Raw genomic sequence first — 21,514 nt, forward strand, 5'->3', positions numbered from 1 at the left:
GCCATACCTGCCACTGCCTCTTTCCTAGCTCTGGCAGTGAGAAGTCAAGATCAGATGGCAGTATGAACCGCTAACTGCTAAATCACTATACAGGATATGGACTTTTATGACTTAAAAAGTTATCTCAAAAAGCAGTGAAAAGAAAGGGTTTCATTGCAATAGAATAGCTCGAATGAGTACTAGATATCCCCTCTTCCTACCAAAACCTTTTCTGAGAAGATCTCCATTCATTCAGGCATAAATGTCACAGGAGACTGATTACATTTTGGAGTGAATGGAAGGGACAGTGTAATCTGAAATAGAGAAAAATTTCTTTCAGTCCTTTCAGTGAAGTTTCCCACTAGAAGTTATTGCTCAGAGGGGTAGCAACAAAATAACTGAATGTCTCACTAAGTCCTTAGTGCAGGAAAGCCTTAACAGTTTAGGTAGTTTCTTTGCTATTCATTTAATGCTATTTTGGTTCCAAAAAAGCCAGTACTTTAATGACTTTGTTAAAAGATGTCTGACAGAACATTAATTAGAAAGTTAAGCTCATTTTAGTTAACAGACATATGTAGATTAGATTAGAATGGAAGGACCCAGAGTAACTTGATATGATAAAATCTAATGAGATGCATTCAGGCCTTAATTTATGTTAGAGCTGCTAACAGGAAAAGATGAATCTCCTGGTGAAATACCTAGCTTCATCTACTGGAAAGCCTATACTAATTAAAACTCAGAAGAGAAATAAATTGAATGAGCCTCCATTTCCATTCTAAATGAAGCAATTCACCATGATTTATATTCAGTTTTCTTTCTCCTTTAGAATAGCATTTTCCTGCTCTCTGTTATTCCTTGATATGGGGTCATCTCCATGTCAACGAATTAAAATTATGCCAACTGATCATTTCCAGGAAAAGTTCTTCTCAAATTCACTTCAAAAAGTAACCCATAGATGGCAGTATTCACAACGGCTTCTTCTAAACTAACAACTAGGGATAAAATAAGGGGGAGAAACACAGCCAGCCCTCTTCCTGCTTTTAGCCTTATCTCTAAATTGTTATATTAGCATAGAGCAGTCACAGCCAGAGCTGTTTATAAAATGGAAATATTAAACAAATTCAAAACCATGAAGGAATTAGAAGTTTTAAAAGTATCACAGAATCAAAGAACATCCCCAGGTGGTAGGGATCATTGAGTCCAACTCCAGGCTCCACACAGGACTATGCAAAATCAAGCTGGGCTGAACAAACCAAAGAACCTCAGCTACTCCTCATCTTGCCCTTAGACCCTTCACCATCTTCATAGCCCTCCTTTGGTCACTCTTTAATAACTTTATGCCCTTCTTATATTGTGACACCCAAACATGCACCCATTGCTTGAGATGCGGCCACACAGCAGGGCAGGGCAATACCTTCCCTCAGCCAGCTGCCAGTGCTGGTGCACCCCAGGGCATGATTGGCCCTTTGGGGTGCCAGGGCACACTGCTGGCTCACGTTCAACTTGATGCAACCAGAACCCCAGACCCATTTGCATGGGGCTGTTCCCCAGCCTCTCCCAGTCTGCATGTATAGTCCGGGTTGCCCCATTTCAAATGCAGAACCCAGCACTTGCTTTTGTTAATTTTTTAGTGATTGGTGATTTCCTAACCCTCTTACTTGTCAGGATCACTCTATGCTGAAGGGAGTCAGCAGCTCCTCTGAATTTAGTGTCTTTCAGAAATGTACTTAGTATACTTTCAAGTCCTGCATCCAAGTCATGGACAAAAACATTAAGTACCATCCCTAAAATGGAGCCTGGCAAAACCTCACTAGACTGGTCAGCAGCCTGTTGTAATCCCATTCACAGGAACCCTTTGAGCCCAACATTCACTCACTGCATTATATTTTTGTCCAGCTGTATGCTGGACATTGTGCCCAAAAGAATACTGTCAGAAACTTTATCAAATGATTTGCTGAAATGCAAAAAGATCACATCAACTGGCTTCCCTTGATCAATTAGGTGGGTAACCATGTCACAGTAGGAGATTAAGTTCATTAAATAAGACTTCTCCCTCATGAACTCACGAGGACTGCTGACCAATGACTGCACTGTCTGCTATTTTTCCACAACTCCCAGAATAATCTTCTCCATAACTTTGTCAGGAACCCAAGCGAGACTGACAGGCCCATAATTAGCAGGGTTGTCTTTTTGTATTTCTTGAAAATTACAATGTTTGCCAGCTTCCAGTAAATAAGAAAACTATTATTTTGATACTATTATTTTGATCAATATACAGACAAGTGAGCAATAAAAAGATTTATTTTTCAGTTGTCAAATACTTGAAGTTTTAATTGTATATTGCTATGAAAAAGAAAGCTGCGCACAAAGAGCCACACTCTTTCCAGGTTTTTAGATTCCATGACTGACAAATGACTACATCATTTGTCTACATCAGGACATTTTTTTGTGTTCTACCACTTGCTTGCAAGGAAACCCTTCTCCTAGTTCCAAAGATTTAGTGATTTTTGCAGTATTACACGGAGTTGCAAAATAGAAAGGACCAAATTTGATCTAAATTAGTACCAAAGCAGCAGAACATTTTATGCCATCATTAAGCATGCATATGAACAGTTTGCAGAATCAGCAGTAAGAAAATTTCAAAGGAATCAATAAGTTTGTCACTGATCCTGATTCAAGTCTTTGCCCACAAGCATTGATGTGACTGGGTGCATACAGGCTCTATGCTCCAGGAACGTCTTGACAGCAAGATCTCGAGACTTGTCAAAATTGTAAAGGTCCCTATTAAAAAAACAAAAAAAGAAAACACTTTATATACTGTTATGAGAAAAGAAAAAGACTATGGAAAAAAAACAACAGTACAATGGCTCAATGGATATTTTCTCAAGGTTTTGCTTTTCTCTTGATAGCTTCATGTTTAGGGACATACACTTTCACCTTAAAAAAAGCCAGAAAGTGGAAAGTGACTCTGAAGATAATCTTGTTTGCAGCACATAGAAAATTCTGTGCTATATCACTATAAAGCATAATATAATGCATACACAATATCTAGAATTACTTATCCTGTTATACTAAAAACGCCAACAGCGTGAGCTTCCACAACCTGGAGATTACTTCTACCTGAACAAGGGTCGAGTAAACTTCATCCTGCCCTGCTCTGTTGCCATTTTTAGAGCCAGAGGAATTGCTTCTTCCCACTTGGACTGGATGCAGAGGCGCAGCCATCTGGAACAAATAAACAAACAGAACTTTCATTTGCTGCAGTTAGTCAGTCAGCTTATGATTCTGCTCCTGTAAACACCCCAAGTGGTGCTGCTCATGGGAATGGAATTCTGGCATAATTTCAATATAAAATATTTAGATTCTGAATGGCATGGTACAAAAGCAGACTTTTCTATGCTATATGAATGAAATGCTTCAACTTTTCTCCAAAATGTCTGATGTTTTTTTCCTGAGGCAATGCATTTCTATTATATTACCGTAGCATCCACTTGCATCACTCTGAGCTGAATTACATAGCACTTGTCACATGGGACCCAGTTATTAAAAAAATCAAAAAATAAAATAAAAAACCTGCAAACAAAGCCTCACCAACAGCTGGCACATACTTGTTTTAACTATGGGAAAATGATACTGCAAGAAACCAGAAAAATACTGTATGCTTGAAAATAATTAGTTTTTCAATAATAAGGAACAAAGACCTCTAAGCTAGAGGTAAGGTAGAATAACCATCACTACTGCAAATGTACCCAGTACATAACAGTGGCAAAATATGTGAGTCATCATAATATTTGAAAATGACTGTGACCTCAAAAATACATTTTTAAAAAACAAGTGACCTTTTTTAACAATGTGTAGATATCATGTAGAAGAAGTAAGAATCAAGACATGCAGCTAAAGTCTCTCCTACTTGTTTAGACACTTCCTTTCATATTTACACTTATTTTAAGAGACAGAAGCTCTGTAATAGCAGACGTTAAGATGTGCCAGCATGGGACATCTTTCTCAGTGTAATTAGGAAAAGTTTCTGTCACATCAGCAGAAGATCCAGAACTCATTAGACCAGTCTACAAGATCTGTTCCTCACTGAATACCTAAAATATTTTTCAAGCATCTCTGAGTCACAGAGAGACTTGTGATTATATTGTTTAATACAACCCCTAAAATAAATTATAAGGCCATCAGTCTCTTTGCTAGCCTGATAGATGAGAATGAGGCACAGCTAACACACTGCTCATTTCTTCTTGCTCTACTAGACTATGTTTGCCAAACTCGTAAGTAACAATACCACTCTGGTAAAGCATGTTTACAAGCACATACAAAATACAAACAACTGCATCAGTTCAATGAAACAGTACGACTCAAACCATTTATGAAGCAGGGCAATTTGTTTTATGAAAGCATTTAAGGCTAGAAAAACATCCATACTAGAACAAACCTGAATCGTATTTCAGAATTGCTTATAGCATTGAAGTCATACACTTGCTGCATTCGTTTGACATGTGACAATGGAAGAGGAGCCTGAAAAAGGCAATTGCATTGTCAGAATAAGGCAGAGGCACACCTCAAACCACATACCTCAAAAATAAACAGGATCATTCTAGAGAACTGAAGTTATATGGGATTTAAAAACTTTAGCTGATAAACTTGTTCCTTTCACCTTTTCAGAGCATCAGGGAAGGGGCAATGAGTAATCGTTAGCGAATTCCCACATTCAGTACCACCAGTCATTTCACATCTTGAAGTACATTCTATTTCATTAGCAGCTTTTATAGCTTATTTGCAGGTCACAGACTTTAATTATAGAACAAATTCAAGCAACTTCTAATATTCTTTTTATCTTTCGATCCAAAATAGACCGCACAACCTCAGTCAGCTGGAGAACCAAACATAATCAGGGAGGCATGGCTGAATGTTTTAGTGACTATGCACAGCGAGAGCAGGTTATTATAGTAAGACTTCAAAAAAAAAAAAAAAGAAAAAAGACAATTTAATTCCAAAGAACATTTGAGCCTCTGTCTGCTTTAGTGACACCAGAATCAGTACACTCCAGCCATGCACTTACCTCCAGGAGCAACAGTGCCAAGAACTCAATCAGCTGATGAGATGATATTCCCTTCAGATCTGCTGAGCTGAATGAACCCAGATCACTCTCTTTTGCCTAAAAGCAAATAATTTCTTAAGTTTCTAATAGATATTCCTAAACATAAACAGGTGTAACTTTATGTTTGAACATCTGCATATACATGTCACATAGAGCTGGCTGCATGCTTTATTAAAAACGTACTGCACTTCACATACAGAAGCCATAGCAAATCTACAGACTCCATAATGAAAGGCTACTATGCATAATGCAAAACCTCTGGCAGCAACACTGTCATCATTAACAATCTTCCTAAGCAAGTAACAGATTTCAGAAGAGAACAGCTCACTCTGTATAAAGAAAACTATTTTAACGTACAGAGACCTCAGTTAAATTCTTAAACTACTCACTTTGATCCATCTTTGGCTCAAGGCGACACAGGCATTTGTTAGTGTCATATCATACCTGTCAAAGATTATAAAGAAAGGATCACACCTAGGAAAAAAGAAGTTTCTGCAATGTTTTTACAAGATGCTTAGGAATTATTTGCTCATGGTTCCACTTTTTTTCTTCATTGTAAGCTCCATTTCAATACTGGAATACAAATTACAAACATACTATTATCATAAAATGTATTTTTGCCTTAGTTATAAGCATTCTGCACATAAGTGATGCAATCATTTGATACCTGCACTCTTAAAATGATCGGTTATTTGAGCACGTGATGCTTTATTATTTGCACATTACACATGTAGAAGAGAATATTGTCACAACAAACTGTCGAAGAAAAAAGGGATACCTTTTCCTGGCAACTTCCAAAGCAAAATGAATTTCCACCAGAATTAAGAAGAAAGCAACATTAATAATGCTTTTTACTCCTATATAAAACATGTATCAGTTTTTACTGATACAAGGTCACAAGGTCATTTTCTAATAAAACATCTGTGGGAAGACTTTTACCCTGACTACAAACTGCTTTGTTATCATATGGAACATCATCAGCTTTGGAAGGAATACTGTAACAAAACATAGCTTACGTGGGTTTCACTGGTGGCATTCCTGGAGCATGCAGCCAAGAGTTCCAGTCAACTTTATCAAGAATATCTACCTATGAACAACACAAGTTCTTAGTGAATTTTAAGAGTCATTTTTAGACAAAAGCATACCCTATGAAACCAATTTCTTTCTTTTTTCTTTTTTTTTTTTTAAAGTACCTCCAACTACCATGCAAAACATTCCAGAAATAGAATATTTCCAGAGACCAAACCAACCCGCAAACATCATAATGCAAACCTATCTCTGTAAGACTGCAGACTGCATAATATTAAGACCCCGAGATAAAAAGGAGAAAGAAAAAGAACTGGTCCTTAAAGAAGTTAATTCCTGAGTTGTGTCATAGCTTCCCATAATCAAAAGGTTTTAAATGCTACCCAACCTTATCCTTGAAGTAGGAGTACAAGAACGCCTTCCAGTCATCGGTTACTATGCTCTTATAAGCAAACTGCTGTATATAAGCCTTCAAGAAGCCCATGAAGACATCTAAGAATTAAAAAGAAACAACTGTTTCAGTGTTTGAAATTAACATGGAAAAGAATTATACATGAAGCCTAACAAACACTTACCTGGTCCTCCAAGAAGTTGTTCAAGGTAAAAAAGCAAAGCAAAGCCCTTCTCATATGGAACAGATGAATAGGCAACATCAGGATCTATTTCATTCAGATTGGGGACGAGGTTACTGATGGGATTTTTATCTCCAAGTGTATTTATCTGCAACAAAGATACAGAAAAATATATTCTTGAAAAAAAAAAATCACTGCTAATCCTATTTATAAAGATACCATCCATCCAAAATAGACACAGCCTCATTCCAAATCACTGTCTCATTCTTTTTCTTCAGTTTTGAATCTGTGCAGTTAATTGAACTTCTTCTCATTTTGCTTAAGAATGTCTTTTTCTTTGATGTGTGGTTGGACATTAGGATCAGTTACTTCATGTTCCTATTATTCCTAAGTAGTTAATTAATGTCACACATGTTGCAATCATGAGAACCTAGGGATTATTTATTATCAAACTACTTGTTTTAAATAGGTGGCATAAAAGACTAAAAAAAAAAAAAAGTGGAAATATAATAAAAGAGGTAAACTGCATTACCAAACAGAGTGAGAAGCAGCTATTTTGAGACAGACTGGAAATCTGAAAACCAAAGTTTACCTATGCTACCTAATCTAACAAAATTTATCAGCCTTTCTAGATAGTAATAGATTTGCAAAATGTTCAAGTATAATTCAGTAAACAGGAGAAAAAAAACCAAAAATCATGTATTTGCATTTGACACTGGTGATTCTGATGGTCATGTCTGCAGATAAGCTTGAGGCTCTAAGGGACGTAATTCAGTGATGGGAGCCAGTAGGCTGGGTTGACAGTTGGATTGGATGATGTCAAAGGTCTTTGCCAACCTACATGACTCAACAGTTCTTTAATTTTGACAAGCTTTCAGCTGCTTACTAGTGTGTGAACAGGTGACACTACAGTTTATCCGTACGCAGTTACAACCAAGAGAGGCTAGAAAGAAGTTCATCCTTATAGAATAGCTCAAAACGTTGCAAAAAGCTTCATTTATTTTCTAAGCTATTTATCTTGGGAAGATAACATACCTTGGAATCAAACGTGGGCATCCTTTACTAAGAAAATGTTAGGAAAGCTGACATATCTAGATAAGTCTTACTTCTGGGAACAGTGAAATCAGCTTTATTTTATTTACAAGGGCCACTCTGAAAGTAATGCTTCCTATTTTATTATGTTGGCCCACAGCATCGGAGTTGGATGTTGGTGGTGTGGCAGTAGAGGTTGAACCTTCCTGCCAACATTGTTACATCTTGTTGCTGTGAGACAGATGGCAGCAAAGGGGCAGTGTGACAAAATAGCATCTGACAAAGAAGTGCATACTAAGCAAAGGTGTGGAACTGAATTCCTCCATGCAGAAACAAACATACTCGTTGACATTCAGTGATGTTTGCTGAACACGTATGGAGACCAAAAGTGAATGTGAGCACAGTGAGGCAGTGGGTGATGTGTTCCAGCAGTAATGATGGTGAGTCACCTTTACAGGTGCAGACTTTTAAGAATGCAGCTTGCAGGCTCTTATCTCTTGCTGCCAAAAAGGCACAGCTAATGGTGGTGACTATGTTGAAAAACAGTGTTTTCCTGCTGAGAATTTGGTCCATCCAACAGTGTTATTGTGCTTATGGTATCTCTTGTAGTCTTACTTTCAGAGCAACCTGTGTAGGTGCACACCTTAACAAAGTTAACAAAACCTTGAGGATATTTACCGTATTCTGCAGTTCCCTCCATCCTCCTAAGGCTTTGAAGTGCCTGAACTGCTCACCAAACAATCGACCACCAATCCTGCGTTCCAGATATACAGTATGTCCCTCATTCAGCCTGGAAACAATGTCAGCAGCAGTAGGATGACAAAATGAATTTCACTATTCTCTTTGCAGATTTTTAATATATATTTTGCATTGTACTGAACATCATACCTACCAGAAATGCTCCCATGTTTTGTTTGTTACTAAGTTTCCTGTCCAACTGTGAGAGATTTCATGAGCAATAACCTAAAACAGAAGACGACAGATTTACCGTTTAGACTCTCTTGAAAACAATCAAATCCCAACAGAAAGGAAAAATCCTAGCAAGATTACTGCACTACATTCTCAAGGTGAGCAGATAGTCAAAGATCTGTAAATTTTTCCATATAAACATCAGTTGGAGGACTAACCCTATGCAATCTAACCATTACGAGAAATAATTTTGAATCTGTAGCTTGCAAATCATAGAGCCGTACTGATCAACAAAAATAATTCCTCTGATAGAACTGTGCAGGTACTTGTTTGTGAAATCACATTACAGAACACTGGAAACATGTCAAGTAACGGACTAATATTACTTCCTCACATTTGTTTGTCTGCTGCAGGGCTGGGATATTCTGAAGTGGCAAACAAGAAGAAAACAGTTGCCTCCTAGAAGGATAATGATGAATGATACATTAAAAAGTACCCATGTCTAATATTTCAGTGCTCTTGGGACAACCATCATATAAGGAATCATATTCATTTTTTAAGGCAGCGTATCAGTCTAGTAGAGAGACTTACGAGATAAAACAGCTTCCAGAGTACTCAACTTACTGGACAAAACTAGAATTTATTCAACCTGTACTCATGATTTTCACTTTATGAGTTAGAACTTGCATTTGACTTACTTGTAGAGGCAGATATATTGAAGAAGTTGCCTACAGACAATTTAGAAGAAAGCAACTTGATTGTGATTTTTAAACATATCCATGTTCCTATATAACACAGGACAGGAAAAAAAAGCTACGGAGTAGCTGACTTCAGTCCCCATTGTATTAAGGCAGATAAGTCATTTTCATCTGTTCATTATGCAAAATGGTTATTTTAGAATTTATTTAGAACTAAAACACACTGTGTAAGACTTTTTGAATCACTGTGTTAACTTTTAATTCTCCTGATGAACAAGAGACTAAGTTTTCAGATATTCATTACAAAGCTTGGATGCAAATTCAAGCTATATTCTAATTGAAGACATGAACTTATTTTGCACTTACATTTGACAGAGATCGATCACCTGCCTACAAAAGAAGAAAAAAAACCAACTGTCATTTCAGGTAAAACTCAAAATATACCACACAAATCTTTCTGGAAAGATTAATAAACAAAAGATGCAGATAAACTTCCATCATATGATGGATGAGTAAACTCTAAGGAAAGCTTGATTTTCACCATTGTTACACTTACCAATAGGGTTGGAGTTACAAAAGTAAGGCAAGGGTTCTCCATACCACCATAAGGGAAAGAAGGTGGTAAGACTAACAAATCATACTGCCCCCATACATAAGGTCCTGCTAAGTCTTCAGCTGTTTGCAGCATAGCTTCAGTCTGTGAAAGTGAAAGAAGAATTCACATTAGTTTATGATATGATTTCTGACTACAAGCACTAGAGAAGTTATAAGCTACTGACCCCACACTGCATTCTCTCTCATCTTGGAACGTCCCACATGATAAACAAGTAAAACACTGTGCAGCAATAATTATGTTTAGTAATAGTTCTGTGTTCTGCTAAAACAGCAGCATTTTTGAGGTGGGAAGAGGAGAAAGCAGGGCTATAGATGAACAAAACTCTAAGCTACATCCTGTTCCTTTTTCAATACTAAGTAAAACAATTAGTTTAGAAAACATTTTTGTTAATTACCTACCTCAGCAAATTCATAGGCTGATTTATCCACCAGCTCCTTTTCAGCCCACACCAGTGTCCTCGGACCAATCTTTCTGTTGGAAGTGAAAATGCCAGTAAGAACACTATGAAATGGAAAACATTCTATGGGAAACTATCACAGAAAGCACACGTTTAATGTGCTCATGCGTAACCCATGATGTTCAAGAAGTTCATTACAGAATCTTCCTCTCCTTTTTCTCTCCAATGCTAAAGTGACACTGGAATTGCTTCAGAAAGCAAAACAAACCACAGTCATCTACAGGACAAACAAATACAGAATGCATTTACAGATATTAAAATGCTGTAGAGCCCTAATACGCAGGCATTATTACTGGCTTGATTAACACATCCTGAAGGCTGAAGCCTTCATTTTCTGCCTTTTGTACAACAGCAGGCTTATTTGTTACCAGAGGAAAAAAAATACATTTTTCCTTGAGCTAAAAGAAGCTCTTAGTGGCTCCAATTATCCCTAAAATCTTCACAGTTGATCTTAATGCAAAAATATATTCAATAGAAAAATGATGTAAGAGTGAATCAAGATTTCAGAAAGGTGCAGTACTCTAGAACAATTCAGTTCCAGGATGTTCCAGAAAGTTTACTTTCTCACAGGTTCACTGAACCTCTCAGACTTTTAAAAACTAGAAATTTGATCAAGTGCCTAAAGAAAAACTCATAGAAATAACAACAACAAAAATAAAACCTGTGAATATTTTTTTTCTTAACTGCTAGTAATATTTATACTTCGTGCAGATTCACTCACCTGCTTTCTAAATCTCCAACCACTAAAGCAATTAAGTAGGAAGGTATTGGAACCTAAAGGAGAACATTAAAAAAAAAATTACCTTATTTAATGTGAGCTGTCAACATCACTGATTCAAGCAAAGTAAAACAAAGGTACATAAGATAAGCGTACACATTTCCTCTATAGTTTTTTGCCTTACATTATTACAAAGGTACTGTTATTTCTCTCCAAATGGTATTTCTTCATCTACAAGTACTTGTTTCAATCATCTCTCATACAAAGGACACAATCTTTTTTAAGTATTATTTCTGCTTGAGAAGGAAAAAAAGAAATTTGTAGCTATAAAGGCATACAAAAAAAACATCACTTGTTTGGTAAGCATTCAAAAGAAAGTTAGTTTTCCATTTTAATTCCAGTGCCATTAAATTTTACAGAAGGAGAAATTAATACTGCACAGGTAAAGGGCAGCTCTATCAAGCAAAACCATGAATGAAAAGCTGCAGTTAATTCAGGAAGAGAGGAATATTTATGAATACAAAAGATTCAGCAAAAATCAAACACATGTATTTGATTTCCAAGTTTGGCATTAAAATAAAGTATTTATTATTTCTATAGAAAAAAAAATATATATACCAAAGCTATAGTATCTTGATAAAGAAATGGTTTCTCCCAGTGCTCTGAAAGAAGATGATACAACCCTTCCTCATCCATTTTACCAGGATAAGCACTGTTAAATATGTAAGACCTTAAAATATAATTACTTAGAGACAGCATTTCAGAAAACTGCCACCATCTGCTAGCCTCAAACTATTTCAATGTTATTTGTTCAAATATCCACACAGTCATATTTGTTTTCATTTTACATACTAACAATATATTCTGGAAAAGATTTAAGTCCATTGACTTGTGTTATAGAGAGACTACTGAAAGATTAACAATAAATTCCCACATTTTCATGCCTGATAAATTCTGAAATGACTTCAAATCTCAACAGCTTTTGGACCATAAATCCATTTTACATAGATTGCTCTCTACTACGCTTCCCCCAGGCCAAAGGATCAAAGGAACAAAAAAGTGGTTCTAAGTAAGCTCAATATATATACATATCCAAGAATTTGATGCATCTGACAATGTTATACATTGCACAAGTCCACCCAACTTATCAGCAGTGTATTTCTAGATAACATACAACAAACACCAAAGCCCTTTACTCTAGACCAAGAGCATAAAGTGTTTTTGGCTCTACAGAGCAGGTGCAACATTGAACTGAAAAACTCACAGACGAGGTAACTATTTGTTTTCCTCTCCTCTCTCAGGTTTCACATGGCAGCCAAATCAGTCCAACAGCAGCTGCAGTTCAGAGGTTCCATTCCTCTCTCCAGCCACTCAAGTCCATCCCTCCACGACTTACTCAGATCCTCACTCATCCGGATCAGCTTATTACATCTCCCTTTGCTTAATTTTTTTTCCTGCCTGTTGAGCAATATGAAGTAGGCTCACCAGGAGATCCCACAAACACCAGGACTGTAGCCTAAAAGGCTATGAGAACAAAAGCCAGGAGAATAAATTGAGACTGCCATGTTAGGAACAGTGGAATCATTGAACTAGCTGCACTACATAACAAATCTGCAATCTTTAATTAGTTGGAGATGCCTTCCATAAAAGCATCTCCAAAAAAGACCTCAGGCACCCCTTTACTTACTAGCCTGTAGTACTTACATTCTGACTGAATCTGTAAATCTTCCGACTGCTATCCTCTGGGTCAGGCATCTCTCCATCACGACGAGCACTCATAAGAGCCACCAACTCTTTGGGAACAGATATCTGAAAGAAGGCATTGCGACCGTGAGGAACTCAGCTGGCATACAGTGTTATATAATATACTAGAAGCAGCTGAAGCAAAGAGAGTAGCCCAGATGTGTCCTACTGGAAAACCTGCCCCCTCAAATAGAAAATGTTGCAATACTGGTTGGCAATACTGAATTAACCAAAAGGACGACCTTCAACAAGTGTTCAAAGTTTCACTTTCTTTTGACTACTGACCATCACAGTGCACATCTCCCTTCTTGTTTCTTTAAAGCAACCAGATTATTTACACCAACACTACAAAGACACCCCAGCTATGCACCAGAACACTTTACTTAATGCAGACAGGAAAGCCATTTCAAGTTATTTTTTACTTTGCAGCACTTCTTGTTGTTTTGCTCTCAGATCTGCCAGATTTAAGATTTTTTTTTCTACTCCAACACTTTTTTCTCTTTTTAGAAATAAAGATACACGTGAATGATGAAAGAGATGATGTATATAAATAACATGGTAAAGCTAGAGAAGTGTCACAGTGAAAATACACAGTTTTTGCCTCTTACAGTAAGTTAAAAGTAAATATTCTCTGTTTTTATTTCAGGCCACTGATTTTTTTTTGGCAGCTACCACAAATAAGTACATAAAAATCACACACTGTGGTGTTTGGCTTTATTTAGACAAACTTGTCTTAGGTTCACCTACCTCAGCATAGTATGTTAGTTTCACAGCAGGTGTATCTTGACAAGGAAGAATGGCTCTGCAATGGTTAGCCTGGAGAAAAACAAACAAACAAAAAAAATCAGCTAAAATGTAACTATTTTTCCTGCACAAAGGACTGGAAATAAATCAAATTAATGTATTATATTAAAAATCTGTACAGCTTCTGCAGAGAATTAATTAACCACAAACCAATACTTGGTCATTTGTAGCCTACAGTGGTTTTCATAATTAAGGATTTTTTTAAGGAAATAATGGTGGGTAAGACTTCATAACCACATGTGTTGGTTGTAAAGGACTGGGAAACCTGTTCTAAACGTTCCTATTTGCACAGAAGGCTTGGACCAGCTGACATCCAGGGGTCCCTTCCAACCCTACCAATCTGTGACTAGATGTTTTTCAACAAGAATGCTGGAGAGAATAAAGCAGTTCTGGACTTAGTAAACTGCAAACATATAATAAAATCCCAGCAATATGCTGACTGCACTGTTTCTGTTTATGGCCTTTGATACACACAGTTATAGGCTGCTGTACTTTCCCCTATTAGACCTATTCCCCTGCTTAGAAACTGGGGGAATTACAGAAATACATAACAAACAACTAGAGAACTTCTGTACAAAGAAACATCAATTAACCTGGCACTGGCTGAAGAGAAATGGGTGTTTCTTTCCGGAAGTTTGCTCTGGAGTAAACCACTGGAGAGCTGAAGACTTTGGAGAGCTTTCAAAGGAAATTTCAATAATTGCTTCTTGTCCCCTGTACAATAAAGAACACAGTCAGTTTTGACATGACTTGCAATCGCTTCTAAAATTCCCCTACAAAGCTTTCAGGAAAACAGTCTGCCACACTGTCTCAGAAGCACTGAGAAGAATAAGAACAAACAACTTTCCCTTTTCAATTATGACAGTGAAAGTCATTTATTTTAATGCCACAAGATGCTTCAATTCTCCTTTTCTATAGTTCATGGAGAATGAAGACTTCTTCTTTTGACTCCTTAAACCAGCTAAGTTTATAGTTTCCCCAAAACTATGTAATGCTGTACACATAAATACAAAAAAAACCTCAATGCAATAAGCAAACAAAAAAGCATAGAAGGCCCATATAAGAACGTACACACCATAATAATGAAGGATTTGTACATTCTTCAAATGCAACCCTTAAGAAGAAAGTTGTTACAATTAGTAATTACTGCACATACAAGTACTTGCACCTGTTACCTAAAAGTTCCAGGCTATACAAACTGCTCTTGGGAATTAACAAACTAAACCTATCTCAGCACAAAATCCAGGAAATCAGTGCTGTTGGACACTAGATAAGCTGACCAGGTACACATATCTAATTTATACCCAGCATTCCAAAGTACATATTTGAGAGCAAAAGAAAAAGCAATCTGTATTATCATAAGGCACATATGCTTGCTGAACAGTCAGGCTTTCAGTTGTAATTCTTCACTTTCCTATCATCACTTTATTTTGATTTCCAAGGAAGACTATGGCTAACACAAGATTATAAATGCTTACAGACAAGATTAGTCTCTATTTGTGACTTTCTTGTTGCTACAATGAAAAAAACAGCTGGATGTCAAACAAAAGAAACAACTCTACATCTCCACCGTCACCTATTTGCTCAAGAACTCAATTCTTTCATTTTGACATTGACTCATAAGCATTTCCTCAGAAGGGACAGATGCCTTATTGCATTCCTTTTTCTTCCACAATACTACAAATCAAAGACGAGTTCATAGAGACAGGAAGCATTTTGAATATGAAACAATAAGAAACAATTTACTGGACAATTTAATTCAAACAAGAGGACCTCTCCATAAGTCACAGCTTTGGGCTCTAGCAGGTGAGATGGTAAGGAGTTGTAAAGCCACAGCAAACTGCCAAAAACGTATTAACTTGGCAATGGCTTTTTATTTCAGGTTACTTTGAAGTAGATTACAGTTACAAGCCCCTCTTTTCAGAGTACTTGGGCTAGGTAACACAATAAAGCTTTTGATATTTGAGAACATATACCTAATCTAATCCCAGGTGTAACCTGTAGTTTTAAGGTAACGTGGGGTCAGTCTCTGTATAAAGGAAAGGAAAACAGTCTGTATTTCCGCAGGCTTCATCCTCAGCAACTCATCCAGAATGCAGACAGCTGAGCAAGGAGGACTCCTGCAGAAGAGAAGCGCTAAAACACTTCACCATCCCATCATTTGAAACCCTGGATGTGGGTACAAACTCCCAAAGGTTTGCCTTTCTACTGTAGGCCAAATATGAAACTCACCTACGAGATCACACAGCAATGAAACTCACCACTCTGACACGTCCCTTTGCAAGCTTTACCCAAAGACTCCACAAGCAGCAAAGCAGCTTACGCAGCACGTTTTGGAAACCATTTGGAAGAGCAGGCACAGGGCATACCTTCTCATGTCGAAGGGGAGAGTGATTTCCAGGGGGGTCCCCTTGAAGCTGTGCTTTTCTCCAAAAGCAAATTTTGCATCCTGTCCGTTTGCAGTCACTTTAAATACCTGGAGGTCTTTTGTATCCAAGACCTGGAAGGAAGTGAATAGTGTTAAGGACTGGCACGGCCTTCCTCATACCTTTGTACCTTGAACACGAGTCTGCATGAAGAGGGAAGCATCTACATTTCTCAGGTAGAAAAAGGGAGGCGAAGCAAGCAGCCGAGCGCTGGGAACTGGAATCTGAGGACAGCAGTACTGAAGTTAAAGGCTGGAGGGGAGTCTGCAAGGAAACCAAGCATACAAATCCCAGGAGACCCAAACCTCGCTTTGTTTAATATATATAAAGATCACGCGGCTTGCACTTGTAATCTCACAATCTGCGAAAGCAGCCGGCATAGTAAAAAGATGAGGAAAGAGCCGTAAGCGCGGCGTTCTAATGGCTTATTCCCGCTCCTTCGCCATTTTAAGGTGAAAACATCGCTTCCCCTCGGGGACCGCACGGAGGGAAGAGCAGGCAGAGCGGCGAGGCGGCGGCCGGGGCTGAGAAACGGAAGATCCGCAGGGCCCCGAGCTGACCCCGCGCCCCGAGCTGACCCCGCGCCCCCACGCCGGGCCCGCCCGCAGCGCGGCGGTGGTCGCTCCCGCCCGCCCTGCCGTTACCAGGCAACGCAGCGCATCCCGCTCGGCGCGCGCGGTGAAAGCCGCCGTGCCCCGCAGCGCGTGCGCGCCGAAATCCACGCGGCAGCGCAGGTGGAGGTGGCGCGTGAGGCAGCAGGAAGGCGACGCGAAGGAACTCGGGTCCGAAGCCGCCATCGCTCGCACGCGCTCTGCGCCCCGAGCGGCAGTCGCGGGCCATGCCGCCGTCACCGCCCCGCCCACCGAGGGCAGGGACGGGGCGGCGCGCGGGGCTCTGGGAAGCGTGGTTTTGCGTTCGGTCGGGGAGGCTTCGGCAGCGCGCGCGGAGAACCACAATTCCTATAGTGCATCGCGAGAAAAGAGGGAGGAGAGCGGGGCACGCCTGGAAACGTAATCGAACCAATGGGAGCAGGGCACAGCGCACGGGAAAGGGATGTGGTGCTCGCTGCGAAAGTGTTTTTCGTACAGTTCCTCGTTAGTATAGTGGTAAGTATCCCCGCCTGTCACGCGGGAGACCGGGGTTCGATTCCCCGACGGGGAGGTACAAATTTTTTTCCCCTTCGATGTAAAAAGTAATTCTTTGCGAAATCAAGGCTGCGGCTGCTGAAAAAATAAAAGCCCCCTGAAATAGTACCACCATTTCAGGAAACGGATATGTACAGAAGAAAAATATTCCAGTCCTCTCTGCATACCTCTATCAGGACTGGATGGACTGCCTGATTTGTGGTGCAGCCTGCTTGGCGGCTTATCTGAACAAGCATGTGGGAAGGTACTTTTGTATTTAAACAGCTCAAACAGCTTTTGTAGGTGAAAGCCCTTCCCCTGAGCATGCATATAAATATTGAGTCAGCGGTGCTATAGTTGTATGTAAATAACTAATTAATAGTAAAGAGGATGGGCTTGAAAAATTACTAAGTTTTGCGTACAGGTACAGCGTAGATTGGTAGTGCTGTTTGGTGTGCTTGATTTGTGGGAAACCACCAAGCACCCAGGCTTGTGCAAACCTGAGATAAATAAGCAATGCCCCTCCTGAGTGTGTGATTATTGACCTATTGCACGTGAACAATGAGTCTGCTTTTTGGATATAAATGTGGTCAGAATGAAAATTAGTTCTGACACAAGGTTTGGCAATGCAGGGTGATTGCTCCTGGCAGGACATTGCAGAAACCATGGGTGTGAAATGCAGGCTGCAGAACATAACCCCCAAAGTGTGGAGCACAGAAAGGCGAGGGCTGTGGGCCTACTGGAGCACCTCACAGACTCAGCTGGGTGCAGCCTTGAGAGGATGCTGCAATCAACATGCAAGGAAGAGGGGAGCATCTTCTCCAGGCACACAGGGGCTTTGCACAAACCTGCTTTAGAGCATCCAGGCAGACCGACTGAAATAAACCCAGCAGGAGAGGAAGGGGATCTCAGCAGGCCTATTGCTTGCGTGCATTGCAGAAGGAACAAAAACTGATCTCTGTTTTGCAATGACTGAATATTCTTCCATGCCCGCTTCCCTTTCTTAAGATCCACACGTATGTCATTGGAAGCTGAAAGAAAATGCTTATCTGTTTACTTCAAAGCTGAGAATGGACCATAAAATAAGATCTAAGAACCATTTAGTAGCTTGTATATGTTGGCATCAAATCAGGCAATTTCAGCTGTCATAAAGCAATAACGGATTAGAAGAGCAATTTCTTACAGACAGAAATATGCTGACAATGCTTTGCAGGCATAAAAAAGTCTTGCAAGCACTTCCAGACCTGCTTAGTCGGGGTTCCTGTGTTCATATTACACAGGGCACATGCAAAGCTACACAAGAGAGAAGCTGCTGTACAACTGCAGCTTCTATAGTCCTAGAGAGCCAGTCTCCTTGAAGTGTGGGAAAAGGTAAAAGGAAGGGCTCTGTGTGGGATTTAACAAGGCCGGCCCATTTTCACCTTACCAAACGTTCAGTGAGAGCCACGGTGTTGGTCTGACGGCTGTGGGGAAAGCTTGGCCAAACCAGCAAGATGTGAGCAGGCTGGGAAGCAAACCTTGCACCTTGCTGATAGATGGGACAGAGTAGTGGCACAGCAGTGCCTGGGGAGCTTCAGCTTCTGCACATTAGCTGCACCTGGTTGGAGCACCTTGTTGAGGCATGCTAAAACCCTGGGTGCTTGGAACTCTGAGTTTTCCATCCTCAGTGTGTTGCATCCCTGTGTATGTTTAAATACGTGCCTTGTATGTGTGCTGAACTCTGCCAAACTTTTCAATTAAGTTTTGTCAAGAAGACTTTTGGAAAGCAAAAAAAGTTGTTTGCAAATGTTGGATTGTGTCATTACAATCATAGAATCATAGAATCACAGAATCATAGAATCAGAGAAAGCCCTGGGTTGAAAAGGACCACAATGATCATCGAGTTTCAACCCCCCTGCTATGTGCAGGGTCGCCAACCACCAGACCAGGCTGCCCAGAGCCACATCCAGCTGGCCTTGAATGCCTCCAGGGATGGGGCATCCACAGCCTCCTTGGGCAACCTGTTCCAGTGCGTCACCACCCTCTGTGTGAAAAAATTCCTCCTAATATCTAACCTGAACCTTCCTTGACTCAGGTTAAAACCATTCCCCCTTGTCCTATCACTATCCACCCATGCAAACAGCCGTTCCCTTCACTTCACACTCCCTTCAAGTATTGGGAGGCCACAATGAGGTCTCCCCGGAGCCTTCTCTTCTCCAAGCTAAACAAGCCTAGTTCCCTCAATCTTTCTTCATAGGAGAGGTGCTCCAGCCCTCTGATCATTTCAGTGGCCCTCCTCTGGACACGTTCCAAGAGTTCCATGTCTTTCTTGTGCTGGGGGCCCCAGGCCTGGATGCAGTACTGCAGATGGGGCCTCACAAGAGCCAAGTAGAGGGGGACAGTCACCTCCCTCTCCCTGCTGGTTGCCCCTTTTGTAATGCAGCCCAGAACATGGTTGGTCTTCTGGGCTGCAGGCGCACACTGCTGGCTCATGTCCAGCTTCTTGTCTACCAGGACCCCGAAGTCCTTCTCCGCAGGGCTGCTCTCAAGGAGATCTTCCCCCAGATTGTAAAAATACCTGGGATTGCCCCAACCCAAGTGCAGCACCCTGCACTTGGCCTTATTGAATCTCATTAGGTTTTCATGGGCCCACTTCTCCAGCCTGTCCATGTTCCTCTGAATGGCTTCCCTTCCTTCCAATGTATTGACTGCACTGCTCAGTTTGGTGCCAACTGCAAACTTGCTCAGGGTGCACTCCATGCCATTGTCTGTGTCATTGATGAAGATGTTGAAGAGCACCGGTCCCAAGACCGACCCCTGAGGGACACCACTTGTGACTGGCCTCCACCCTGACACAAACCGTTGATCACAACCCTGTGGCTGCATCCAGCCAGCCAATTCCTAATCCATCAAACAGTCCATCCTTCAAATCCACACCTCTCCAATTTAGTAATGAGGAAACATGGGTTCATGAGAACTTGGGAGTTTTATGTTGTTGGTTTCTCCAAGGGACCTTTTAAGCTTGAAAATGAGAGTAATAAGTTCATGTTTTAAGCCAAGTTGAAAATAAGTTCTGGCAATTAATTGTTCTAGGAGACACATAAACATAATGAGCTGCCAAAAACATGCTAATTGCTTTGTCACTCCGAAAGAACCTAATCAATAAAGGGAGATCGGTTAAAGCAGAATAAAAAAGCATTTCTATAAATGCTCTGCGGGACTGATAGAAAGAACAGACCCAGGAAGACGTGCAACACACTGGGTACCGTTGTACTGTGTTGTATGGGTGTCAGTCAGGAAAGGTTTGTCTGTTGTTACCAAAACTTCTGAATTTTGCAATGGTCAAAGAGTTGTGGTTGTTCTGTATTTCTTCATATGTGTCAGTACTTTTAAAGCAAGAAACAAGTAACCCTGCTTGCTGTTTTTGATAAAATTATTTGGCTTTTATTTCTTTTGATTAAATAAAATGGTTGATAATCACAAGGACAGAAGGGATGATGGAAATGTCATGAAAGGCAGGAGTTTTTCTGTAGTAAATGCAGAACAAAAGGAATATTTGAAGGGCACTCCACCCTCTCTTAATATTATAAGATGTGCAGCAAAAGGGTTCCTCTGAGGCTGTAAAATTCAGTATTTTCAGAGTCTAATGGGTGCTGCAGCCTCCTTGAGGACAGAGTGCCCTATCTGCCCCAGACCAGCCCTATGATGGGGCTAGCTCTGGATCTGCTCCTGGGAAAACATCTGCATAAGGACAACAGCTGGTCTATGGTTGGACTGGATGATTCTGTGGGTCTTTTCCAACCTTAGTGATTCTATGATTCTATGATTCTACTGCCACTGCAACCATCTCTGCTTGCCTCACATGGGACTGTGGGGCTGCACCCATTTGTCTCTCTCCAATTTACAGGAGGGAGAAGAGGTTCTTTGGTGTATGTATACCTGGTGTGAGATTAAGCAACAAAGGTTCAAATGTTGGTTGGACCAGTTTATTACAAATCTTAATCAGGGAGATGGGGAAGGGAAGGATGGTGACTATTAGGAATTAGGGTGAAGGGGAAGGGAAGGAGAGCAATAGATAATCCGAGTCTGGGAGGAAGCAGCAGGACTCACGTTAGCAGGCCCAGGAGAGTCTGTCAGCATGCAGGCATTCTGTAGTGAGGGATCTGATGGCAGACACCTTTGTTCTTCTTCTTCAGCATGCAGGCATCACGTCAGGAGGAATCTGTTGTCAGAAACCTTTTGGGGAAGAGCAGCAATAGCATGGCCAGCCCCAGGCAGCAAGACGGTGCAGCACAGGGCAATTCCAGAAGGGAGAGAGGCAGGTCGC

General features: G+C 40.3%; 2 protein-coding genes and 1 non-coding gene across 6 annotated transcripts in view; 2 read left to right on the forward strand and 1 right to left on the reverse strand.

The window, feature by feature from the left end:
- Positions 1–2,262: 2,262 nt before the first annotated feature.
- On the reverse strand, positions 2,263–17,012 carry LTA4H (leukotriene A4 hydrolase). The gene is made up of 19 exons (XM_031600429.2): positions 16,729–17,012; positions 16,028–16,158; positions 14,252–14,372; positions 13,602–13,670; positions 12,816–12,920; positions 11,115–11,167; positions 10,335–10,407; positions 9,877–10,017; positions 9,687–9,710; positions 8,606–8,676; positions 8,392–8,503; positions 6,685–6,829; positions 6,498–6,601; positions 6,100–6,170; positions 5,473–5,527; positions 5,045–5,140; positions 4,418–4,500; positions 3,100–3,204; positions 2,263–2,760 (listed from the first exon to the last, which is right to left on the reverse strand). The coding sequence occupies exons 1-19, from the start codon at positions 16,879–16,881 to the stop codon at positions 2,640–2,642; spliced, it is 1,833 nt and encodes a 610-aa protein (XP_031456289.2). The 5' UTR covers positions 16,882–17,012; the 3' UTR covers positions 2,263–2,639.
- A 94-nt stretch (positions 17,013–17,106) lies between these two features.
- Positions 17,107–21,514, forward strand: part of LOC116233484 (uncharacterized) — a 29,601-nt gene continuing 25,193 nt past the window's right edge. For 3 of the 4 annotated variants that reach the window (XM_090140089.1, XM_090140087.1, XM_090140092.1), the window contains exon 1: positions 17,107–17,190. In XM_090140089.1, the coding sequence (XP_089996215.1) occupies positions 17,107–17,190 (84 nt within the window). The remainder of the gene's footprint in view (positions 17,191–21,514) is intronic. The other variant, XR_004167969.2, reaches the window with a different exon arrangement.
- TRNAD-GUC (transfer RNA aspartic acid (anticodon GUC)) lies at positions 17,174–17,245 on the forward strand. The gene has a single exon. It is a non-coding gene; the product is annotated as a tRNA-Asp (tRNA).

The sequence above is a fragment of the Phasianus colchicus genome, chromosome 1 (assembly GCF_987193195.1).
Source record: "Phasianus colchicus chromosome 1, bPhaCol1.hap1.1, whole genome shotgun sequence".
In the NCBI taxonomy this organism is placed as follows: Eukaryota; Metazoa; Chordata; class Aves; order Galliformes; family Phasianidae; genus Phasianus; species Phasianus colchicus.